The sequence below is a fragment of the Capricornis sumatraensis genome, chromosome 19 (assembly GCF_032405125.1).
Source record: "Capricornis sumatraensis isolate serow.1 chromosome 19, serow.2, whole genome shotgun sequence".
Classification (NCBI taxonomy): domain Eukaryota; kingdom Metazoa; phylum Chordata; class Mammalia; order Artiodactyla; family Bovidae; genus Capricornis; species Capricornis sumatraensis.
In genome coordinates, this window is record NC_091087.1 from 27,450,098 (window position 1) to 27,473,962 (window position 23,865).

The 23,865-nt window shown below is 43.2% G+C and overlaps 1 protein-coding gene and 1 non-coding gene across 5 annotated transcripts; one reads left to right on the top strand and one right to left on the bottom strand.

The window, feature by feature from the left end:
- Positions 1-2,400: 2,400 nt before the first annotated feature.
- On the top strand, positions 2,401-23,185 carry PRC1 (protein regulator of cytokinesis 1). Of its 4 annotated transcripts, XM_068991222.1 has the most exons (15): positions 2,401-2,486; positions 7,981-8,113; positions 8,467-8,589; positions 10,110-10,343; positions 10,942-11,112; positions 11,569-11,718; positions 12,600-12,747; positions 13,536-13,672; positions 15,886-15,981; positions 17,090-17,236; positions 17,455-17,565; positions 18,796-18,906; positions 19,970-20,146; positions 20,472-20,513; positions 22,210-23,185. In XM_068991222.1, the coding sequence occupies exons 1-15, from the start codon at positions 2,476-2,478 to the stop codon at positions 22,279-22,281; spliced, it is 1,863 nt and encodes a 620-aa protein (XP_068847323.1). In that variant the 5' UTR covers positions 2,401-2,475; the 3' UTR covers positions 22,282-23,185. The 4 variants fall into 4 exon arrangements, with proteins under 4 accessions (XP_068847323.1, XP_068847324.1, XP_068847325.1 ...); XM_068991223.1 differs by lacking the exon at positions 20,472-20,513; XM_068991224.1 differs by lacking the exon at positions 20,472-20,513 and having other exon boundaries at positions 19,970-20,069.
- Positions 12,094-12,166, bottom strand: TRNAG-CCC (transfer RNA glycine (anticodon CCC)). Its single transcript has one exon. It is a non-coding gene; the product is annotated as a tRNA-Gly (tRNA).
- Positions 23,186-23,865: the final 680 nt, after the last annotated feature.

Genomic DNA, 23,865 nt, shown 5'->3' on the forward strand with positions numbered 1-23,865 from the left:
CCGGGCTTTTTGCAAAACTGTCCCTTCCATTTGCTTCGCCTCCAGTCTGTTCCCCAATCCACAGTGCTGCCACTTCTTAAAAGAAAGATCCAGGGATTTCCCTGGTGGTCCAATGGTTAAGAGTCTGCCCAGCAATGCAGGGGATACAGGTTCGATCCTTGGTCAGGGAACCAAGATCCTACATACCTCAGAGCAACTAAATGCACATAACTAGAGTTATGCCAAATGAAAGATCCTGTGTCTGTCAACTGAAACCCAGCGCAGCCAAATAAATATTAAGAAAAAAAAAGAAGACCCAAATCTGTGTTGTTAGGTCATCAAAAGTATTCTTTCCACAGGAAAATGACAATGCTGTGCTGAAATTCCAAGGAAAATGCATACCTCAAGTATCTAGCTAGAAGCTTGACGATGTTACACCAAACTAGTGTGCAAGATCAAAGACACTGCTGACAGGACTGTTAGTTTGTAAAAAGAATTACACAGTCAGAAAAACATTCTATGGCCAAAGGAATAAATGGTGGCAGTGCACTGCACTTAAATTCTAGAACAGTACAGTTCACTAGGACTATAATATGATCCTTTTGTATACATACATTTCAAAGTGTTTTACATGCTGAATATATGCCCTGAATTATCTTCCAACGGTTCTATGACTTTGTTAGCTTCAGAACTACAGTGTAAAGCACATGATAGCAAAATTGTCTTATCTCGGGAAACTTACAACCCTGGCCACCTGTCTGAAGATCACAGTTTTTGATGCTTTCTGGAAAACTCTCAACTTGATCAACAAAGAGAGCAAGAAATTTTAAAAAGTGGTGCCTGTAAGCCACGTAGTGGTGCAAATGTTTGGCACACTGCTAACAAGTTAAAGGATGTTGAAAACAACAATGAAGTTCTGAAAGTGAAAAAACACACTGTCATGAAGGTTAAGCAAACCAGCATCTTTTACTTTTCTTTCATGGAAAAGGCAAATGAGAATTCACTGACACTACTGTTGGCCAATAAACATGGGGAAAATGTGCAATTTCCGTTATTAGCAAGCAAGCAACTATTCTTATCAAGCAAAGAAATGTCACAAGGACAGCAGTACTCCATGCTGCTGAGGGTAAGGAAGGTATTCTTCCAGCGAGGATGCCTTGGTGGTGAGGGCAAATTAATAAATACAACCTGTCTGGAGAGGGAGCATAAAGTAATTACACTAACCCTAAGAAAGAATGAAAGATGCCGAGACTGAGGTATGAAAACATTTGTACAAATGACACCTAAATATTCATCAACTGTAAAAGAGTTGAATTATGAATCTACACGACCATATATTACACAACCATGAAAAAGTGATACGTAAGCATTAAGTGCTTCCCTGGTGGCTCAGATGGTGAGCCTGCAATGGCGGGAGAACTGGGTTCAATCCCTGAGCTGGGAATATCCCCTGGAGGAGGACATGGCAACCCACTACAGTATTCTTGCCTGGAGAATCCCTACAGACAGAGGAGCCACAGGTCCGTGTGGTAGCAAAGAGTCGGACACACTCAAGTGACAGCAGCACACAGCTGCAAGCAACTTTGTGGAGTTTTGAGTCTTTAATTTTTCACAGGACAATTATATAAACCCATGTAGTTTTTTTTTTTTTTTAACCCATGTAGTTTTAAAGAAAACCACGATCCAGGTAATCTCATTTATTTACCAATCGTTACCTGGGAAGTCACAAACCTTGTGGAGATACTTCCTTCTATAGAACGGTGGTGTTTACCTAGCAGGATGGCTGGGCTTCCCAGCTGGTTGAGTGGTAACGGATCCGCCTGCCAATGCTGGAGAGGCAGGTTGGATCCCATGGACAGAGAAGCCTGGCAGGCCACAGTCCATTGGGGTCGCAGAGTCGTACACTACTTAGCGACTAAACAACAAAAGTAGGATGGTTGGGAAGATTAAATGAGATCACCAGAAAAGCACCGGCCGGTGAGCAAGGTCCAACGTCCCTCCCTGTCCCCTTTAGGTCCTGCTTTCTTCTATCTGGGGAAACGGCCACCAAAGCTCTGTCTCCAGGACTGCTGCCTGAAAGAGCGAGGGAAACATATTAAGGCGCCAGGCTTTTCTGTGACTCCTGCTCCTGTCACCCCGCCGGCCGAGGGCGGCAAGGCGTTTTAAACGCACCAAGCCAGGGAGACCGGGAGACTCAGCGGTCTCTAGGCTGAGACGCGCACTTTGAAAACCGCGCCCAGCGCGCAGCCCCCGCCCCAAACCGCGGCGCGCTGGTGGGCGGGGAGAGGGCAGGGCTTCTAGAGGAGCGACGGGACGGGGAACCAATCGTGGGGCTTTTACCGCCTCCGGTTAGGTTTGAAATTCTGCCGAGACCTAACGGCTCCCGCAGCTGCGAGCTGGAGGGACGCCGCTGGTGCTTGCCGGGGGTTGCTGCGATCCGCCCGCGTGGAGAAGAAGGTCGGGGGCCTCGACGCCCGCCCGCTTGGAGCGTCCGTCATGAGGAGAAGGTGCATGTTTGTGGGGGGCGTCGAGGGGGCGCGGGAGGGAGCGACTCCCCTTCTGGGTGTGGGGCGGTGCGGGGTCCGAGGGGCCGCCCTCCACCCGGGGTCGGGGCGTCCTGTCAGCCGCGCCCGAGTGAGGCCGGGAGCGGCCGGGCTCCGCTGGGAAGCTGTGAGCCGGCGCGAGGGCTGCGGGCCGCTGGCGGCGGGGAGGCCACACCTGACGCGCCCTTGCCTCGGCGGCCTCCGGCCCCCGCAGGTCCAGCCGCCCTTAGCGGTGCTGATCCAGGTGCCCGGGATCAGCGGCGGGGTGGGGAGGCCGGTCGGGCCAGCGGCGCCGCGGGTGCGGGGCGGTCGGAGCTGGAGTCCGGGAGCCCCACCCTCTCCACACACCTAGCGTCTCAGGTGCTGCTTATTGGCACCGACGGCTTGTTTTATGTATGTCCTGAGTTTTTTGTGGTCAGGGTTTCAATAAAGCGGTCAAGTTTTAAATTTAGCGTTGCATTTCAGTGTCTCAGGGTTGCAGTGTTAATACTTTACTCGAATTGGAAACATAGCTTGGTTTTCTTGCAAGTTCAGAAACTCCCAATTAAGGAATACTTGTCCGGTCGTTTTAGCAACTTTTCAGGCATTGCGGGAGAAGGGGGGGGGGGGGTGGGGGGGAAGGGGTGTCCGAATTGAAATTGCGACCGGACTCATCACTCCGCCTCTTACCGGCCTTGTAACTTTGGGCAATGATGTTGAATGTCAGTTTGCTAAGTCGCTTCAGTCGTGTCCGACTCTGTGCGACCGCAGCCCACTAGGCTCCCCCGTCCCTGGGATTCTCCAGGCAAGAACACTGGAGTGGGTTGCCATTTCCTTCTCCAATGCATGAAAGTGAAAAGTGAAAGTGAAGTCGCTCAGTCGTGTCCGACTCTTCGCGACCCCCAGGACTGCAGCCTGCCAGGCTCCTCAGTCCATGGGATTTTCCAGGCAAGAGTACTGGAGTGGGGCGCCATTGCCTTCTCATCACTAAAATGAAAACAATGCCAGTGCTTGGATTTTTGTGTTAAAAGTGATACAGATGTTAACCTTATTTTCTGAAAGTAGTGAATGAAGCATTGTGATAATTCATTATTAAATAATTTGTAGTTATTGGTCAAACTGGTTAATGTATGGCTTTGAAGGTTCTTCCTTCTATGGTTAATGATTCTGACGGTTCTTTTCAAATGCTTGTCCTTGGGAGAATGGGAATGGAGTACAAATCACTGGTACCACTGGAAAACAGATGTTGGGTGTCAGGTTGTGGATGACAAATAACTTTTTAAAAGAGAGCACAGTTAAGCTGCTGTGTGTTTCAGCTAATGACACATTCTGCTGCTGCTACTGCCAAGTCGCTTCAGTGGATTGCCATGGCCTTCTCTGAATGACACATTCTGAAGACTGGTAAAATTTTAAATGACATTTTACACAAGACTCTTACTCCCAACTCCATTAGCAGTTTTTGGATTGTTCAGGCATATACTGCTTTCAAGAAAGTGAATGATGGGGAAGGAAAAGTTATCAATTAACTTTGGTTCCAGCCTGACAGATCTAACAACTGGAATTACTAAGCTAACAAAACCAGACTTTCAGGTAATCTGGTTTCAAGTATTCATATTTAAAGAAGACTATGAGAAATATGCCTGAAAAATATGGTTATCAGAATGGTCACTGAATTAACTATTGGCTTGATTTCTGAAGCAGGTTGTACAGAGGAGCTTAACAAGCTTTTTTAGAGGGCTATTTAGAAAAAAAATAGGATGGTAGATCAGTGGAATGCTGCCAGAAGGTAGGAAATCATTTAAAGGGCCATTTAGTATATCTTCTGGGCTAGTGACTTAAGAGTCTCCAGACTGGAAAAATCGGCCCCTTTCAACCTCTGTATTCTTGAATGGTATTCTGGTAGGCACCCTCAGTTTTTCAAATGATGTAGTATAAGAAAAAAATCTCAAATTTACACCTTTTCAGGAATTACCTGAAACCAATTAGCAAGGCAGTACATAATTGTACCATGGTAATTTTTTTTTACATTTTTTATGCTTTTAGTTTCCTTTAAAGTTTTATTGAAATACAATTGATTTACAATGTTGTGTTAATTTCTGCTGTATAGCAAAGTGATTCAGTTATCCATATATTCTTTTCCATTATGGTTTATTCCCAGGGTATTGAATATAGTTTTGTGTGCTATACCGTTTGAATCTGCTAATCCCAATCTTCCAATCCTTCCTTCCCCCTTGGCAACTGCAAATACGTTCTCTATATCTTTGAGTCTGTCGTGTGTCGTATTTTAGATTCTTGATAGCATGTGGTATTTGTCTTTCTGATTTACTTCACTTATGATAATCTCTAGGTCCATTTGTGTTGCTGCAAATGGCATTATTTTCTTTTTTATGGTGGACCAATATTCCATTGTGTGTGCATATATATATATATACACCACACCTTCTTTATCCATTCATCTGTTGATGGACATTTAGATTGTTTCCTGCTATTGTAAATAGCAGTGCTGTGAACACTAGGGGTGCATGTATCTTCAGATTATAGTTTGGTCTGGGTATGTGCCCAGGAGTAGAACTGCTGGATCATATGGCAACTCCGTTTTTTAGGAACCTCCAAACTGTTTTCCATAGAGGCAGCACCAACTTACATTCCCTCCAGTAGTGTAGGAGGGTTCTCTTCACACCTTCTCCAGCATTTGTTGTTTGTAGACTTTTAATGATGGCTGTTCTGACCAGTTATGAGGTGGTACCTCATTATGGTTTTGATTTGCATTTCTCTACTAATTAGTGATGCTGAGAATCTTTTCATGGGCCCATTGGCCATCTGTATGTCTTCTTTGGGTAAATGTCTATTAAGGTCTTCTGTGTATTTTTTGATTGGGTTGTTTCTCTTTTTTTTATTGTTGTATGAGCTGTTTGTGTATTTTGGAGATTAAGCCCTTGTCTGTCACATCATTTGCAAATATTTTCTCCCCATTCTGTAGGTTTTCTTTTCATTTTTTTTATTAATTAATTTTTGGCTGTGCTGGGTCTTTGTGGCTGTTTCTCTAGTTGCGTTGTACACAGTGCCTGGACTTCGCATTGCAGTGTTTTCTCTTGTTGCAGAGCACAGGCCCTAGAGCATGGGCTCAGTGGTGGTGCGCACGGGCTTAGTTGCCCCAGGCATGTGGAATCTTCCCAGAGCAGGAATCGAACCCATGTCCCCTGCGTTGGCAGGCAGATTAACCACTGGACCACCAAGGAAGTCCCAGTAAATTCTTTTAAACACTCTTCATTATGTGTGTATTGATATTGCCATCTGATATAGGCAACTAGTATCTGTGCAAAAGTTTTTCTTCAACTAGGACAGGAAACATTTACATTGGAATTTCTTGGCTAGAAAAATGTCTTAGAAATAAGTATATTAAAACTATGGAGAAACTGAAGTTCATGGCGATGTAGGCTGGTGATTCAGAACCCCTGAATATGCTGTAACAGAGAGGGGGCTAGTGAGAGCCTCTAGCCTCATTTCTTGCACAGAAGAGCTTCAGTGACTTGTTCCAGGCCTCCTGGCTGACTGGTAGCAAAGCACATCCAGAGTTTAACTTTAATAGATACTGCCAACAGTCTCAAGATGGTGTACTAATTCACTCCAACCAGTAGTGTGTGAAAGTTCTGGCTTTTCTATATACTCATCAACACTGATCAGGGGTTAATATCCAAAATATACAAAGAATGTATACAACTCAACATTAAGAAAACAAACACCCTTACTAAAAATGGGTAGAGGATCTGAATAGACGTTTTTCCAAGAAAGACATACAGATGATCAACGGGCACATGAAAAGATGCTTAACATCACTAATCAAAAGGGAAATGCAGATCAGAACCGCAATGAGATAATCACCTCACAACTGTCAGAATGGCTTTTATTAAATATAACAGATAACATGAATTGGCGAGGATACTGGGGAAAGGGAACCCTTGTGCACTGTTGGTGGGGATGTAAATTGGAGTAGCCAGTATGGAAAATAGTTGGCGATCCCTCAAAAAATTAAATATAGAACTGTCAGAGCCTTCCCTGGCCATCCAGTGGTTAAGAATCTGCCTTGCAATTCAGGGGATATGGGTTTGGTTTCTGGTCAGGGAACTGAGATCCCATATGCCACAACGAAAAGATCCTGCAGGCAACAATGAAGATCCCACAGCAACAAAGACCCAGTGCAGCCAAATTAAAAAAAAGAAGAATACAAACTTCCAGTTTCAAAATAAATGAGTTACAGGTATGAAATGGATAGTGTGCAGAATGTAGCCAAGAACTAGGTAATATCTTGTAGCTAGAGACCTATTGTAGCTAGACTTATTCTGGTGATCAGTTTGAAATGTATAGAAATATGTTCACTAATATTCACTGTGTTCTCTAGCAGGAATTAACATAGTGTTATAGGTCAATTATATTTCAGAAACAAGCAAATTCAGAGAAAAAGAGATTAGTTTTAGCTTACCAGAGTCTGGGGGTAGGGGGAAGGAAGAATTGGATGAGGGCAGTCAGAAAGTTATAAGTCAGGGTTTTAAAAAATTTGTATTTAATCAATGTATTTTTGGCTTTGTTGGGTCTTTGCTGCTACGTGGGCTTCCTCTAGTTGCTGTGAGCGGGGCCACTCTCTGGTTGCAGCGCGCAGACTTCTCACTGCAGTGGCTTCTCTGTTGTGAAGTGCGGGCTCTAGGGTGCGTGGCTCAGGTGTTGTGGTGCACAGACTGTTGCCCATGGCCTGTGGCAGGGACCAAACCTGTGTCCCCTGTATTGGCAATCAGAGTTTTAACCAACGAATCACCACAGAAGTCCAGATAAATCAGTATTAAGTAATAGGGATGTAATGTACAGCATGATCAATATAATTGGCACCACTGTATGTTATTTATGAAAGTTGTTAAAGAGTAATACTGAGTTCTAGTCATAAGAAAAATAATTTTAAAATTTAATATTTTACCTATATGAAATGATAATGTTTACTAAACTTATTGTGACAACACTTCATGATGTATGTAAATCAAGTCATTGTGCTGTATACCTTAAACTTATACAGTGCTATATATTAATTATAGCTTAAGAAAACTGGAAGGGAAAAAGATGAATAACAAATTTGCAATAAACTTCCAGCTGTTTTATAGGAGCTGACATTTTTGTCTGTTTTTCCATAATATACTGCCATAGATAGAATCATTGATTGAAGTCCAGATTCTGAGTATTATTCAAAAGATTGAATTTATACAGTGTAAGATTGAATTTCTACAATGTAACATGATACTGGATTTTGCTTTGCCAGGGTTGTGGTGTTTGTGGGGGGAAGGATAGGGGAGTAGTTAAAGATGAATTAAGTTGAATGCTTGTTTCCAATTTTTTTAGCCTTGAGCCCACTGATAAACTAGTTTTAGTTTCTGTAAATACAGTTTTTAGACTGGAGGCAGTGGCTCATGTATCTGGCTTCTCTTTTGCTTTTTAGTGAGGTGCTGGCAGAGGAGTCCATAGTATGTCTCCAGAAAGCCCTGAATCACCTTCGGGAGATATGGGAATTGATTGGCATTCCAGAGGACCAGCGGTTACAAAGAACTGAGGTTGTAAAGAAGCACATCAAGGTGAGTTTAGTAGCACTGGCCTCTTTGCAGTGGGACAGGGGTAAGGATGTTGGTGTCTCATCTAAAATAGAATATAGAAGTGACGCTAGGATGTCACAGGCTCCTCCCAGTTTTGTTTGCATGTTTGTTTTGGCCAAACCATGGGGATCCTAGTTCCCAGACCAAGGATTGAACCTGGGTCCTCTGCACCGGGAGTATGGAGTCTTAACCACTGGACCGCCAGGGAAGTCCCGTTTTTTTTTAAGTCCTTTCTTAAAAGTTTGAAACTGTGAGGTTTTTGGTGTTATTTGTTGTTGTTTGACGCTAATGGGGGAGAACCCAGGACTTTTACAGGACTGTTTTCTCTCTCATAGGACCTCCTGGATATGATGATTGCTGAAGAGGAAAGCCTGAAGGAAAGACTCATCAAAAGCATAGCCGTCTGTCAAAAAGAGCTGAACACTCTGTGCAGCGAGTTAAATGTCGAGCCTTTTCATGTATGTGGCAGGGTGTCAGGGGATCCTGTTTGGGTCTGAGATTGAGGGAAGAACTTTGATTTGGAGCTCCAGGTGGAAAGTTTCCTTATAGGGCTGATACTGGACATGAGAAATGGGTGGAACATGTTGCCTAGTTACTTGGTTCCAGCAAAGCTATTTTTTCACTTATATAAATAAGTTGCCCTGTTGAGAGGTGAAACACCTAAGTGTTGCAATGTTTCAATCAAAAACAAATTTCATATTCCTATCAATTTGTAGGACATAATTTTAACTCTGAGCTTAGTTAAAAGAGGAATAGATGATATAATTCCATTCTTTCTGTGAAAGAAAATGAAAAGAGCTACTTAAGAAACAAAAGTGATGAGTGATATAAGGGAAAGTTACCCCCCAAACCTGCCTTTGTGGATTTTTTCATACTTGAAAGCTGCACACCACTGAACCAGCCAGAGTGGCCACATGAGAAGAAATGTTTCCATAGTAGGAATATCAGGAGAGTGAGGTCAAACCCAAGGATGCTCATCTGTGTTTCTTGCTGCGAGTTTGCTGTCCCGTGCTCCAGCACGAGTCAGACATGAACGCAGACACCAGTAAGCATGACATGAACGACAGAGAGACCCCAAAACATAGCCCTGGTTAGAACCAGTAAAAACAGTGTTGGGATCATAAAAATGAAGACAGTGAGGGTTGGGAAGGTAACTAGAATAGAGGTGGGTGCAGGGACAGCACACAGGGGGCTGATGTGGCGCCAGTAAGGTCTCAGGCCCCTCTCCCTGTTACAGAAAGAACTGCCTGGGGATCTAGATGGAGGCAGCCTTGGAGGAGGACACTGTTTAAAGAGTTAAGGATAATTAATATCTTGTAGCCATGAGCAATCAGGCAGACTCAGACATCAACACAAATGGCATAAATATCATTGATTTTGAACAGAGATTCCTTTTAAAAAATTTTTTAATTGAAGGATAATTGCCTTACAGAATTTTGTTGTTTTTTGAGATTCCTTCTTTAGTCTTTTTTTAAAAAACTTTTGATATGAAATTGGATGAGAAGTTAGGTATTCAGTAGTACATCTCCCTTAAATTATATGACAGTTCCTAGTTTAATGTTGAATAAAATTTATAGGACATATAACTGCCACTTTTTTCTTCTGCTTATCAGGAGTAGAGCAAGGAGTACAAAATGGATTTTTATTGGTTAAGTGATAACCTTCAATTATTGGGATGGTTAAGTGATGTTCTTAGGATTATTGGGATAAACATTTAGTTAGGAGCTAAATAACCATAGCTAACTCAAAGCAAGTTTTTCAACCATTTTTACCTCTGATAAAATTGCCCTGGCACCTTTCCTTACTGGGGAACGTTGTTATGGGGCCCTCTCTGTGCCATATTCTGTTAGGTTAACAAATAAGTTAACTTATAAGTTTAACTAAAAGTCTGTCATCCTAGTCTTTTTTTTCCATGGTCTTTCTCCTCCTTTGAAGAAATCCACTTGGCACCTTAACAGTGGTACATTGTCTCCTACAGGAAGAAGGAGAGACAACCATCTTGCAACTAGAAAAGGATTTGCGCACTCAGGTGGAACTGAGGAGAAAACAGAAAAAGGAAAGAAAACAAGAACTGAAAATCCTTCAAGAACAAGATCAAGAACTGTGTGAAATTCTTTGCATGCCCCATTATGAAATTGACAGCACCTCAGTTCCCAGTTTAGAAGAGCTGAACCAGTTTAGACAACACGTGGCAACTTTGAGGGAAACAAAGGTATGCTAACATTGGTGTTTTTGTTCAGTTTGCCAAGTAGCGTGTGACTCTTTGTGACCCCATGGACTGCAGCACACCAGGCTTCCCTGTCCTGCACTATCTCCTGCAGTTTGTTCAAATTCATGTTCACTCAGTCAGTGATGCTGTCTATCCATCTCATCCTCTGTCACCCCCTTCTCCTCCTGCCTTCAATTTTTCCCAGCATCAGGGTCTTTTCCAATGAATCGGCTCTTTGCATCAAGTGGCCAAAATATTGGGAGCTTCAGTTTCAGCATCAGTCCTTCCAATGAATATTCAGGACTGATTTCCTTTAGAATTGACTAGTTTGATCTCCTTGCAGTCCCAAGAGTCTTCTCCAGCATCACAGTGTAAAAGCATCAATTCTTCGGTACTCGTCCTTCTTTGTAGTCCAACTCTCATACCTGTACATGACTACTGGACAGACCATAGCTTTGACTATATGGACCTTTGTCAACAAAGTGATGTCTTTGTTTTTTAATATTCTGTCTAGGTTTGTCATAGCTTTATGTCAACATTCATATGTCCTAAAAGTCATTTGACTTTCCTCCAGGTATCTTATAATCACCTTCTTTCATAGGCATCTAGGCGTGAGGAGTTTGTTAACATAAAGAGACAGATCATACTGTGTATGGAGGAATTAGAGCACATGCCAGACACAAGCTTTGAAAGAGACGTGGTGTGTGAAGATGAAGAAGCCTTCTGTTTATCTCTGGAAAACATTGCAACACTACAGAAGTTGCTCCGGCAGGTAATGTCACTCAGATTATGGCCTGGGATCTCCACAGTATCCAGCAATTTGGAAAAAAAAGTGCGGTTTTTTCCTTTAAGATAAAGATAGTATTGTGTGAAATACAACCTTGAATTTTTTTTTTAAACAAAAACCTTAATTTATATGTAGTTCTAAGAATATGAAATACAGGATTTGGGTGGAAAACTGAGTTATTTGAATTAGTTTAGTGTTTAACTGAAAAAAAAAATTTTTTTTTAGTTAAAATTTAAATCCTTATTTTGGAGATCTGACACCCTACTACCATAATAGCAGCCTTATAGTTTGTTTTCAGAATTCATGAAAACACAGCTCTTCACAGTCTTGTGAAAGTGCTTCTTCTCCGTGGGGGTAAAGATGTATCTTTGTAGGAAGCCAGAGGGCCAGCTTTCTCTCTGCTGCTGTCATTGCTGTAACCCCTGGCTTTCCTTGCTACAGCTGGAAGTGCGAAAATCACAAAATGAAGCAGTGTGTGAGGGGCTGCGTGCTCAGATACGAGAGCTCTGGGATAGGTTGCAAATACCTGCAGAAGAAAGAGAAGCTGTGGCCACGGTTATGACTGGGTCGAAGGCCAAGGTCCGGAAAGCGGTAAGGAACCCTAAGGGCACTGGGTCAGCTTTTTGGTGACAAGTGTGATATCTCTGAGGCTTCCCTAGTGGCTCAGTGGTAAAGAATCCACCTGCCAGTGCAGGAGATGTGGGTTCAATCCCTGGGTCAGGAATATCCCCTGGAATAGGAAGTGGCAACCCAGTCTGGTATTCTTGCCTGGGAAATCCCATGGACAGAGGGGCCTGGTGGGCTACATAGTCCATGGGGTCCCAAAGAGTGGCAGGCAGCTGAGCATGAGCACACACTGGTGTCTTCACCAGCTTCTGCCTTGCATGAACCTGTTTTTTTCTTTCTTTCTTGTTTTAATATTTATTTATTTGGCTGCATCAGGTCTTAGTTGCATGCGGAATCTAGTTCCCTGACCAGGGATTGAACCTGGGCCCCCTGCATTGGGAGTACAGAGTCTTAGCCACTAGACCACCAAGGAAATCCTGACTGAGCCTGTTTTTAAGACAAGCATCAGAAAAGGGTGGCAGTAGCCTGATCATCTGTTATTTCGTGTGTATGTTTCTTACATTTCTGACTCCTAGGATATCATTGTTATAGAGTGTTGACTTGCCACTGTGGTTTTGTGTTGTAATTTTATTAAAACGGGCTTTCCTTGTGGCTTAGCTGGTAAATAATCTGCCTACAATGTGGGAGACCTGGGTTCTATCCCTGGGTTGGGAAGATCCCCTGGAAAAGGGAAAGGCTACCCACTCCAGTATTCTGGCCTGGAGAATTCCATGGACTGTAGTCCATGGAGTCACAAAGAGTTGGACACAACTGAGCAACTTTCACTTCACTTTATTAAAAAGGGGGAAAATATTTTGCAAATTTACATAAATATGAAGCACTTTTAACAGGTCTTTTTGTTTCAGCTGCAATTAGAAGTGGATCGGTTGGAAGAACTTAAAATGCAAAACATGAAGAAAGTGATTGAGGCAATCCGAGTGGAGGTGGCTCAGTACTGGGACAAGTGTTTTTACAGCCAGGAGCAGAGACAGGCTTTCGCTGCTTACTACTCTGGTTCGTACAGAAGTGTCACTCTTCATGCGGCTGCTCACTTGTGTTTTACAAGTGCAGACATTCACTGGGAAGTATTTCCTCTGGAACAGAGGCATAAATTTCCAAGCCATTCAGCATAAATTGCCGTTCCTGTTCAAATAAGCATTTGCAAATGCTATTGGGAAATGAGGGATCTCTGAAGCAGTATAACTCTGTGGCCTGTGGTGTGAAGCTCAGGTTTATCAGGTGTTTACTCTGTGCTGCCAGGTGCAATGCCAGACTCTTAATAGGATTATCTCACTTAATACTCAGGTTAAGGGATGAGGAAGGATACTGAGGCACATAAATGTTGCACAACTTAACCCAGAGACACACAGCAGGTCAATGGCAGAGCCCACTTTTGAGCCCAGGAGTATGCCCCCAAGGGCCCAGTGGAATTCTGGTCTGAACTGAATATAAAGATGCTGCTGTCTTTACTGAATTCCACATTTCTGGACATTTTCTGTGACTCAGCCCTCTATTGGGCAGCATGAAAAGAAAGAATATGAAAGAAACCTAAGACAAGGCAAAAGATGACAGAAGTTTTGAGAATCTTAGTCATATTATTCTACGCCTTAGTCAGTCTCCAGCCCTACCAGGCTGATGGTGACAAACCTGGCTCTTATTATCTACAGCACACAATTACTCGTGTATCACTTTTACTGTAAGGGAGAAAAATCTGCTTCCATTTTAGGGGGATGAGGGGTTAGTAAATTGGGATACTAAACACTGGAGGGATTTCTTAAAACTACTGGGCCTGTATCTTGCAGAGGACTACACAGAAAATCTGCTCCAGCTCCATGATGCCGAGATCGTGCGGTTAAGAAACTACTATGAGGTTCACAAAGAACTCTTTGAAGGTGTCCAGAAGTGGGAAGAGAGCTGGAGGCTTTTCTTAGAGTTTGAGGTACTACTCTAGTTTTTCTCTTTTCCTTAGAGTACAGTGTGGTGTTAAGAAAACATCCTCTGCGTGGAGTCAGAGTCTGTTTCCTTTGCTGTTTACCAGGTTTTATCATTACATCTATAAATTACTGCTAACCCATCTGTATTTGTCAAGCTTAGAAACATGTAAGAGAAAAACCCCAAATTAATTCTTTCAATAAGGCTGAAGTTTCTTGCATAAAGGAAGTCTAGAGGTAGGCAGTGTAAGGCAGGTATGGCCATTCCATAGTCAGTGGGGTCCCAGGCTTCTCCAGTTCATAGCTCCTCCACCACTAAGGGGTGAGTCTAAGCTCAGGTCCACGGTGGTTCTGGAGCTCCCACCACAGCGTTTCACACAGCATGTGAAGGCAGGAGCACAAAAGGCACTGCCCCCCCCCCGCCCCCGAGATCCTTTCCCAGGCTCTCTTCATAGCACCTCCACTTAAATGCCACACCAGCTATGGGTGAGGCTGGGAGAACTGCTGCCGTAGATAAATCCAAGGTCTGTTTCTAAGGAAGGAGAGAAGAGTGGATGTAGGGGCAGGTAACTAACATTCTGTACTGTTCAAACTTTTGCTATTATCTTAGAAAATTGCCTGTTTATTGGGGCACATTTGTGTATTCTGTATTCCTTTTGTTCTGATAGACTTAGCACGAATAGGTTCCCTTAGAGCATTTTAGAGTTCAGAGCTGGGATCAGGTTGAGGCAAGTGAGGCACCTCGGGCATAAAATTCATGAGATTTATTTTTAGGTCCATACCAGTCCTGTTAGAGCTGGAACAGCCCTTTAGCAAATCCGGAGTTTAACTCCAAGTTTACAGGCAGGAAACTAGGACTCAGAAGAAGAGAAAACTGCGTGAGATCTCACAGCTGTTTAAAAGCAAGTGTTCGAGGCCTCCATGCCTCCTTACTTCTGGTAGAAAGCAAGGAGGAGGAGAGTGAAAGTCAGTAAAGAGCTCAACCATAGAAAAGAATGATATTTTGCCACTGGCAACAACTTGGATGGATCTATAGGGTATTATGCTTAGTGAAATAACTCAGAGAAAAGATAACTACTGTAAGACACCACTCATATGTGGAATCTAGAAAATAAACTAATACATATAATATAACAAAAAAACGGACTCACAGACATAGAAACAAACTAATGGTTACCAGTGGGGAGGGGGAAACTGGGAGTATACCGGCTAGGGGATTAAGAAGTACAACTACTATGTATGAAACAGCTAAGCCACTGGGATACATTGTACAGCATGGAACACTGTAGAGCATAGCCAGTATTTCATAGTAACTAAAAATGGAGTATGACCTTTAAAAATTGTGAATCACTGTGTTGTGCACCTGAAACCTATATAATATTGTAAATCAACTATAATTTTAAAATATATATATATAAAGCTAATAAAGAACCAAATATGCAACCCTTGTTTACATGCCAATGTTTAAGGAAAAATAAAAAACTAATTACCATTCCTTTTAGATATGCTTATAGAAAGTTACTAATCAAACAGCCTGGAAAGGAAACAGGATTTATCAGTTTGGCTCCCAAATTGTCAAGACTATTTCTAAACATTTTTGATTATCTGCCCCGTTTTTTAGTGTATTCACCTAATTTGTATTTATAAATTATAAACTTACATTACTATTCTGATATAATGTAGAATGTAACTAAAAACAGTAAAGTTAAAAAGAATAAGAAGCCTAACATTTTATATTTCTTGTCCATTTTGTGAGGGTTAATTTAATAAAAATCACACGATCTGTAAACCCTTTCACTGAACACATTTAAGCTGTGTTGTTTTAATACAGTGGGAGTGGGCAAGTTGGGGAGTCACCAGCAAGCCCTCTGAGTGTAGACCTCCTGCTTGTCCCCCTGCACCCCCCATTTCCCTTTGGTGGCCTCTGAACCAAGGAAAGGAGCCAGTGACATTGTGCAGTAAATATGAAAGCCTGTCTTACTTTTTAGATGGAAAAGGAAACAGTAGTTTTTCTGCACCCCAGTGTATGACCTTGCATCCCCCTGGGAGTAGTCATACCCCACTCCCTGCCTTAGAAAGTCACCGTGTCTCACTACTCAGAGTGGGTGGAGATGAAAACTCTGAAGTCTCCTTACAAATATGCATCCATTTATGAGAGCATGGATTCTAGCAGAAGTGACTGACTGACAGGCATTTACTAATTAAAATGTGTTTTTCACAGAGAAAAGCTTCAGATCCAAGTCGATTTACAAATCGTGGAGGAAATCTTCTAAAAGAGGAAAAGCAGAGAGCCAAGCTCCAAAAAACACTCCCTAAGGTAATACTGTTGCTGAGAGTGTTTGGTGCGTGACTACAAAATATCTCACTTTTTATATCCCTTGCTTTGAATCATTTTGCTCCCAAACTGTATTCTCTTCCAAAGGTTAGGCAAGGATAGTAAGTACTTGCTGGGTCTGCCTAATATCAAGTATTCCTTGATAACTGAATATCAAGTTTTATTATGTTTTTAGGACTGCCACAACAGAGTAGCAGAGACTGGGTGGCTTAAACAGCAAAAATTCATTTTCTCAGTCCTGGAGGCTAGAAGTCTGAGATCAAGGTGTCAGCAGGGCTGGTTTCTTCCGAGGCTTCTTTCCTGCCTCCACACAGTTTATCTTCTCCCTGTATCTCCACACCGTCCTCCTACTGTATGTGTGTGTGTTTAAATTTTCTTAAGTTGGATTAGGACTCGCCCTTATGACCTCATTTTAACTTAATTACATCTGTGTTCAAATAAAGTCACATTCTGAGGTACTGGGGATTAGGACATCAGCATATGAATTTGGCAGGGGGCACCATTGATCCCATAACACAAGGTGACCTTTTGAGAAAGTGCTTTGGACTTCATTAGTATTCTCTATTTTAATAATAATAGTTAACATTTATTGAATTAAGTGCCAGATACTATCTTAGAGTGCTTTCCATTTATTAATTCACTTAATCCTCACAACATCCTTAAGAGGTTGGTATTATTATTTCCGTTTTTACAGATGAGCAAACTGAGGGACTAAGCACTTAAGCACCTTGCCCACCTCTTCAGAGCCCGTAAGGGGTGGATCCCAGGCTGCAGCCCAGCCAGTGCTGCTCTGTGAACACTGTCTGCTTAATGTTGCAGCTTCCCCCGGTGCTGCCTCCAGCTTCCGGCACCAGAACTTTAGTGGTCAGGCTCGGGGTTCTCACTTTTTCCCGCCTTCAAGTATATTATGGATGAACCATGCCAGACTGATTTCTGGCCGCTCCGGCCTATTTCCCATATGGGTCCAGCTACCTGAAGTCAGGCTAATGATACTCTGAGGGGGTAGGAGGCGTTCTTTGGGAGAATCATTTCTTTTAGGTTTCACACCAAAGATTTGATGTAATTAACATGTCCTTGTTTCTGGTCTCAGTTGGAAGAGGAGTTGAAAGCAAGGATTGAAATGTGGGAAGGGGAGCATTCAAAGGCATTTGTGGTGAATGGGCAGAAATTCATGGAGTACGTAACAGAACAGTGGGAGATGCACCGATTGGAGAAAGAGAGAGCCAAGCAGGAACGAGTAAGTAAACCCAGCTTGGGAAGTGGGGCAGAGCAATGAGGGAGCGGCCCATAGTCTCTGCCAGGGCTCTCGGTTGGCTAGAGAAGTCGCAGCTCCCGGCAGCTCTTTTTAGCTCTGGGTGTAGACACTTGCATTGTATTTCTGGCCCTTCCTCTGCCCCCATCCCAGAGCTGTTCTCTTTCTGGGATTTATCACTCTTGCCCCTGACTTTCACATAGCAACTAAAGAACAAGAAGCAGACAGAGACAGAGATGCTCTACGGCAGTACTCCGCGAACACCCAACAAGCGCCGAGGACCGACACCCAGCACTCCAGGCAAAGTGCGCAAGGTAATGCGGAGCTGCCTGAACTGCTGGGCTTTGATGTGTGTCAGATGTTGAGTCCCGGATTAAACTCGGGGTGCCGGCAGCTGCCAACATTCTATAATGATGAAAACCTTCAGAGGTTCATTCTGTGATTCCGACAAGTGACCATGGCACTGTGTGAAAGACTTTCATGCCTGGCAAATAGAGTAGCTAATGCTCCTTAATCTCCAGACCAGGAAACCAGGAGTCCGTCCTTTCCTTCCTTCCCTCCTTTTTTTTTTTTAAACCTTTTCTTTGATAAATGGAGTGCTATTTTCCTCTTCGCTCCTCAACTCATACTTTATAACATATAAAATGTTTTTTAAAAATCACCTATAGTGTATAACTCCAGAAGCACCAATGAGAATATTTGGTGTTTTTCCTGCTTTTAAAAATAGTGTATTTTCATAAAATAGAGATCACATATATAATTTTGATTTCTGCTTTTTCAGAGAATTAAACTTTCTTTAAATATGCTCATTATTAGCTGATATATTCTGTTTTTTTGACATTCTGTCATTTATTAAACTAGTTCCCTATTGTTTGATATTAGGTACTTAATTTTCTATTAGAAAAATAATGTGATGAAATTTTTAGAACATGTTATAAATTTTTACCCATCACACCCAAAGTTTCCTTTTGCCCTTTTATATACTCTTTGCTTTCTTTACCCATCCCCCCAGCTCCTGGCAACTACAGCTTTGTTCGCTCTGTTACTATTGATTAGTTTGCATTTTCTAACATTTTATAGAAATAGAATCATACAGTGTGTATACTTCTGTGTCTGATTTTTTTCATCTGTGTTATGTCAGTAGGTTACTCTTTTTATTATTGAATAGTATTCTACTGGATGTATACCACGATTTGCTTATCTAGTTGCCTGTGTTGATGGATATTTAGCTTATTTCTAGTTTTCTGGCTACTACAAATAAAGCTGCTGTAAATATTTATGTGTAAGTCTTTGTATGGATATATGCTTTCATATCTCTTGGGTAAATACCCAAGAGTGACATGGCTGGGTCTTAGGATAGTTGCCTGTTTAACTTTTCGAAATAAAATGGTTGTCCCATTTTACAATTCCACCTGCTGGATGGAACACTGAACACTTTTCTAGACTGCTTCCCTGCTCACAGGAGGACTGCTCACTCCTCTGTAATATAAGGATGGGTTACTCAGCACCTTGTCTCATGTCAGTAATCCTGTCTCTTGTTGTAGCTGAACACTACCACCATGTCCAATGCTACGGCCAACAGCAGCATTCGGCCTGTCTTTTCGGGGACAGTCTACCGCTCTCCTGTGTCTCGACTTCCACCTTCTGGCAGCAAGGTCAGTATGCTCTGTGTACAAGCACATCTGCAACACCGGCTGGGCCTATGCACTCCAGGGTCTTTTAGGAGGCAGAGATACTGAATACTGTCCTCTGGACTGAGAAGGAGCTTTGAGACCGAAAAACAAAGCAGGTAGCTTCATCAAGTGCAATTATGAAGTTTACTGTGGGTAATTTACATACAGGCAGGATCCAGCGGACAGTGACCCAGAGGCATTTGCACCTGCACTCAAGCACCGAAAGGGGTAGAGAGGGACTTAAAGGGGCCAAAGCTTAAAATGTAGAAACATCTAGGAGCAGCGCGTCGGTACTGATAGGCACTGTGCAGTTTTCCTTCTCCCAGGGTCTCGAGACCACCACACCTGCCTCAGCGAAAGGCATTCTGCAGTTTTCGTATCAGGTGAAGGTCAGACTTGATAGGAACTTTGTCTGGCTTGGGCACATTCCTATGTGTAGATTGAAGGTCAGTCATGCAGGACGGGGAGAGGGTGGGACTGCAGGCCTAAGGTGGAGCTGACAAAAAGGAGTCAGTGTGGTTCAGCCACACAAGGGCCCGCCCACCTGTTCCAGTTTCTAAGGTCCTTGCATCTGGTTATCATTGAGATGCTGAGAGTTAACAGATGGAAGCTAACTAGTCTCTCAAAGACTAAATGAGAGAAGAGGAGAGAATGGTCATCCTGAGCCCTGACTAGTGTTGTGGAAGCACTGGGATGGCTGGGAAACCGAAGTCTCCATAGGCTCAGTTGAAAGCCTGGTCTTCGGTGCTCCTGTGTGAGGTCTCTGCATGTGGGTTCCAGCCCAGTGACACTGGATGACTAGGTGCAGACAGGAACTCTCACCCCAGGAGAGGGGTGAGGAGTGTGTGCTAAAATGTGTTCAGTCTTTCAAGTATTCTACAGACTATGCTCAAGATAAGGGTTCTGCAGATCATTAAGAATTTATATGTGTTAAACCAGAAGAATAGGATTACAGACACATGAATAAAGACGGTGTCAGCCTTTGATAACGTGTGTATGTGTAGTCATTATAAGGGTGATACATTGAAGGATCTTTTATCTACAGCCAGTCATCACTTCCACCTGTTCGGGGAAAAAAACACCCCGTGCCGTCAAGCATGGAGCCAACAAGGAGAACCTGGAGCTCAATGGCAGCATCCTCAGCGGTGGGTACCCTGACTCGGCCCCCCCACGGCGCAACTTCAGCATTAATTCTGTTGCCAGCACCTATTCTGAGTTTGCGGTAATTCACCTTTTCTAATATCTACCAGTCCATGGGGAGCACACAGTTGGGGCAGAGAGGGTATCTCCCCAGGGGCACCCAGGCTGTTAGTTCGGATGGAATTTTGGAGGCTGAGAATCCCTTTCCTGACATGACCATGGCATGAGGTGGGGGTGGTTTAAGGGTGGTATACAGGAAGAAAGATGGCAGCAGCAACCAGACATTTAACCTGGATCCTTCTGCTTAAGAAATACCATTCCCTGGCTGCAGGAGGTAACCTTTTTAATCACTGCCCTGGTGCTCTCTTGGTGGAGTCTTGGTAATTGTCTTAATTCTTTGTTCTTAGAAGGATCCGTCCCTCTCTGACAGCTCCACTGTTGGGCTTCAGGTCTGTATGGCAACCCCTGCATGTCCCATGTCCCTTTTCCAAGCTGATCTGTCATCTGCTGGCTTCACTCCAATGTGGGCACAGGGCTGCACTAACCAATAATCTCAACTGTACTATCATAAGACTTCTTTTTTTTAACAAAGGAAGCAGGAATCCCTAATACAGATTTCAAAAATAGTAAATATCTGGCTTAAGTCCCCAATAGACTAACTAAACAGACTAACCTGCCGATTAACTTGTTCAGACTTGGATTCTCAGCCCCATCTAAAGTTAGGCAAAGTTTTTTTATCCTGTTATTTCACAACAGAGAATTTCCACCCTCCCCAGTTGTGACATTAAGGGCCTCCAGTGTGCTAGAAAGGAGAGGCCCTATCACGTGGGGAGGGGAGCCCCAGCTGTGTGCTGCCTATCAGGTTTTTGGCCTGTGTGCTGATTATTTCCTGGAGTATATGTCTTACTAACCCCTCGGAGCTGCACTGCCAACTTTCTGTCTGCTCTGGGCTAGCCCATGCTCATTTCTTTGCCTTTGCCTATTTCTACCACATTGAGCTGCTAAAGAACATAGGAGGCACTGGAAGAAAGTTCTTTTTTCCCCACAGTGCTCTTCAGCTCCTAGTAACCTACTTCACATTTACCGACACTTAACTGCAGTGCCCTCTCCTTAGTGAGCCCTGAGTATCTTAACTATTGAGAGGCGAGGCCGTCCTTCACCATTGTGGGGGATATTGAGTGACAGCCTAGGGCATCAATTGTCTTTCTGCAGTAATGAAGAATGTGACAGCTGCCCAAGGCTACAGCTCATTTTGAGCTCTGAAGCTCGCTTTATATTCTTTTACTTTTGTCAAGTTACTTTTTTTTTAAAGAGTTGTTTTATTATTATTTTGGCTATGCTGTGTGGCATGTAGGACCTTAGTTCCCCAACCAGGGACTGAACCTCAAGCTGTCTTAAGCACTGATCTACCAGAGAAGTCCCTATCAAGTACTTGACTGTTGTGGTTCTACCTACAGAAGTGAGTACTTGTCACTGTGGTTAGCTGACTGCGGGCCACAAAGTCCAGCTTTCTCTTTCCTGTTTGCTCAGCCAGCCCCGCTTCATCCACTCAGTGCTTACATGTATCTGTATCTGTCTTTGGCTCAGTCAGGAAAGCTCCCCTGGTTTGGGCTGTTGTGGCCGTGGGCTCCACCAGGCAGCACTGAAGCCAGGAGACTAACCTCCACTAACACCTGTCCTTTCTCACTGGCTTTGTCTCGCATGCTTTGTCTTTTGCTTTGGTACCATGTGCTCCAGCACGAGATGAAATCACCAGCAGGTTAACAGGCCCTCAGCCCCAGGGATTGGTAGATATACACTCTGGCCCGATGTTTCATAAAGGGCTCAAAAGACCAAAGTTTGTTGCCTATCTAGCTTGACAACTCAGAGTACTTGGTGAAGTCTAAGGGATTTCTCTTCTGTGAGGTTTTAACAAAATGGACTGGCTGAGGAAAGCGATCAAGGCACATATACGCACCTGCTTAATCTGTGACTAAGCATTCCCTTCCCTTGGATTCCTAACAGCCTGTGCTGGGCTAGGGCCCACTGTCTTAGAGAAACGCCCTCAGAGGGCCATGTGCTGACATTCACTCGTGCTTATTTACCAGGGCAGGGCATGCATGAGAGGGGTCAGTCCTGCCATTGATGTTGTTTATTTTTCAACAGCGCGAACTTTCAAAGGCTTCCAAATCTGATGCTGCTTCCCGAATCCTCAATTCAACCAACATCCAGTCCTGAGAAGCCCTGATCAGTCACCCCTCTGAAGTTTTCTGGCCTAATTATACAGGGTGGCTTTAATGTTTCTTCAGTTTAGATGCTTGAAAGCCTGGACACGTTCCATTACCATGAGTCTCACTTAGAGAAGTGAATGAGTTACAGATGAAAGTATCATAAGCTTAGTGCGTCCTCAGACATTTGGTTTTGACTCAAGAAATACATTAAAACTTAGTTCATAGCAATAAGTGTAAATTTTAGCATATGGAACTTAATTTCTTTTCCTGCCCCATAACTGTACTTGCTGAAGTATGATCAAGGGCTTGTTATATTTCACCTTTGAGTAGGAAAATGACTGTGTCCATCCTTGGGGTATGGGACATGAAGCAGTTTTTTGTCTGTACACTTATAATTAGCAATTAACATCTTTTTTGTTTAGGGATGTCCAATTAATGCTACAGCTTCAATAGCTTTGTTCTCACCTAAAGGCCTGTCCCCACCACACAGGACAGCCTTCCTCCTGATGAAGATGTCTGTGTGTCAGAAGTTTTGATGGCCTGACTCACTGCCAAAGAGGTGACAGGGAGGCTGGGAGTGCCTTTGTTCAGTCGTGTAGTTTTGTCATGTGGGGCGATGCTGTGGGTCGGGGGTGGTGTATGAACACACGTGCTTGTCTGAACTTCTGGGCCCAGTTCCCCCATCCCTGCGCCCCTGTGCCTGAGTCCCTCCACCCTCTGCACTTGGTAGACAAGTAGGGAGGCTGCTTGGTGGGTTGGGCCGTTCCTGTTCCTGTCGTGGAGACCTGGAACTTTGCACATGTCAGTACCAGGGAGTTGTTCCTGCCATAGCGTCCACGATGAGGCTCCTCCTTTACCTACCCTATCGATCACTACTGCGTTCCCTGAAACACTATTTATTTTCCCTCTGCCTGCACCCCTAGTACTGTCAGCACAGTAAAATGGTTCTTGGAAGCTTACAGGTGTGGATTTGGTCTGTTAGTCACGCGTATACATGTACTGATTTTAAAATATATTCTTAAATTAAAATGTATACTTATATTTCAGAAACATATCGTAGTGGTGTTTTCATTGTTTCCCAATCAATTTTGGTTGGTTTTTGTCTGAAAAACGACTAAAAGAACATGCAAGAAATTTTTAGTCAGGATCATGATTTTTGAGTGTTTCTAAATTAAGAACATCTCTTGTCCTGAGAAAAAGTTTCCTGAGAGAAATAAAAAGCCTAACTCCCAAGTTTTCATTGCTAGTCTCTGTGTACAGCTGTGTTTTCTTTTGGGTAAATACCTAGGAGTGAAATGGCTGGATCTTACATATGGTAGATGTATGTTTAACTTTTTAAGAAACTGCCAGTCTGATTTCCCAAGTGGTTGGCTTATTTCACATTCTCATGATGTATTAAGGTGCCAGTTTCTTCACATCTTCTGCGACACTTGGTATGGTCAGTCTTTATGATTTTAGCCATTTTAGTAGCTGTGAAATGGTATCTCAATGTGGTTGTAATGTGCATTTTCCTAATGATGGTGTTTAACTTTCTTTTTTAATTGTTTAACATCTTTTTTAACATGCTTCTCTGTGATCATTCTTCTCTGAA

Excerpts from the sequence above, each read along its gene's own strand:
- PRC1 (XM_068991222.1), top strand. Across the intron at positions 13,673-15,885 it reads GGCTTTTCTTAGAGTTTGAG|AGAAAAGCTTCAGATCCAAG; the intron begins GTACTACTCTAG and ends TGTTTTTCACAG. Across the intron at positions 18,907-19,969 it reads TTCCACCTTCTGGCAGCAAG|CCAGTCATCACTTCCACCTG; the intron begins GTCAGTATGCTC and ends TTTTATCTACAG.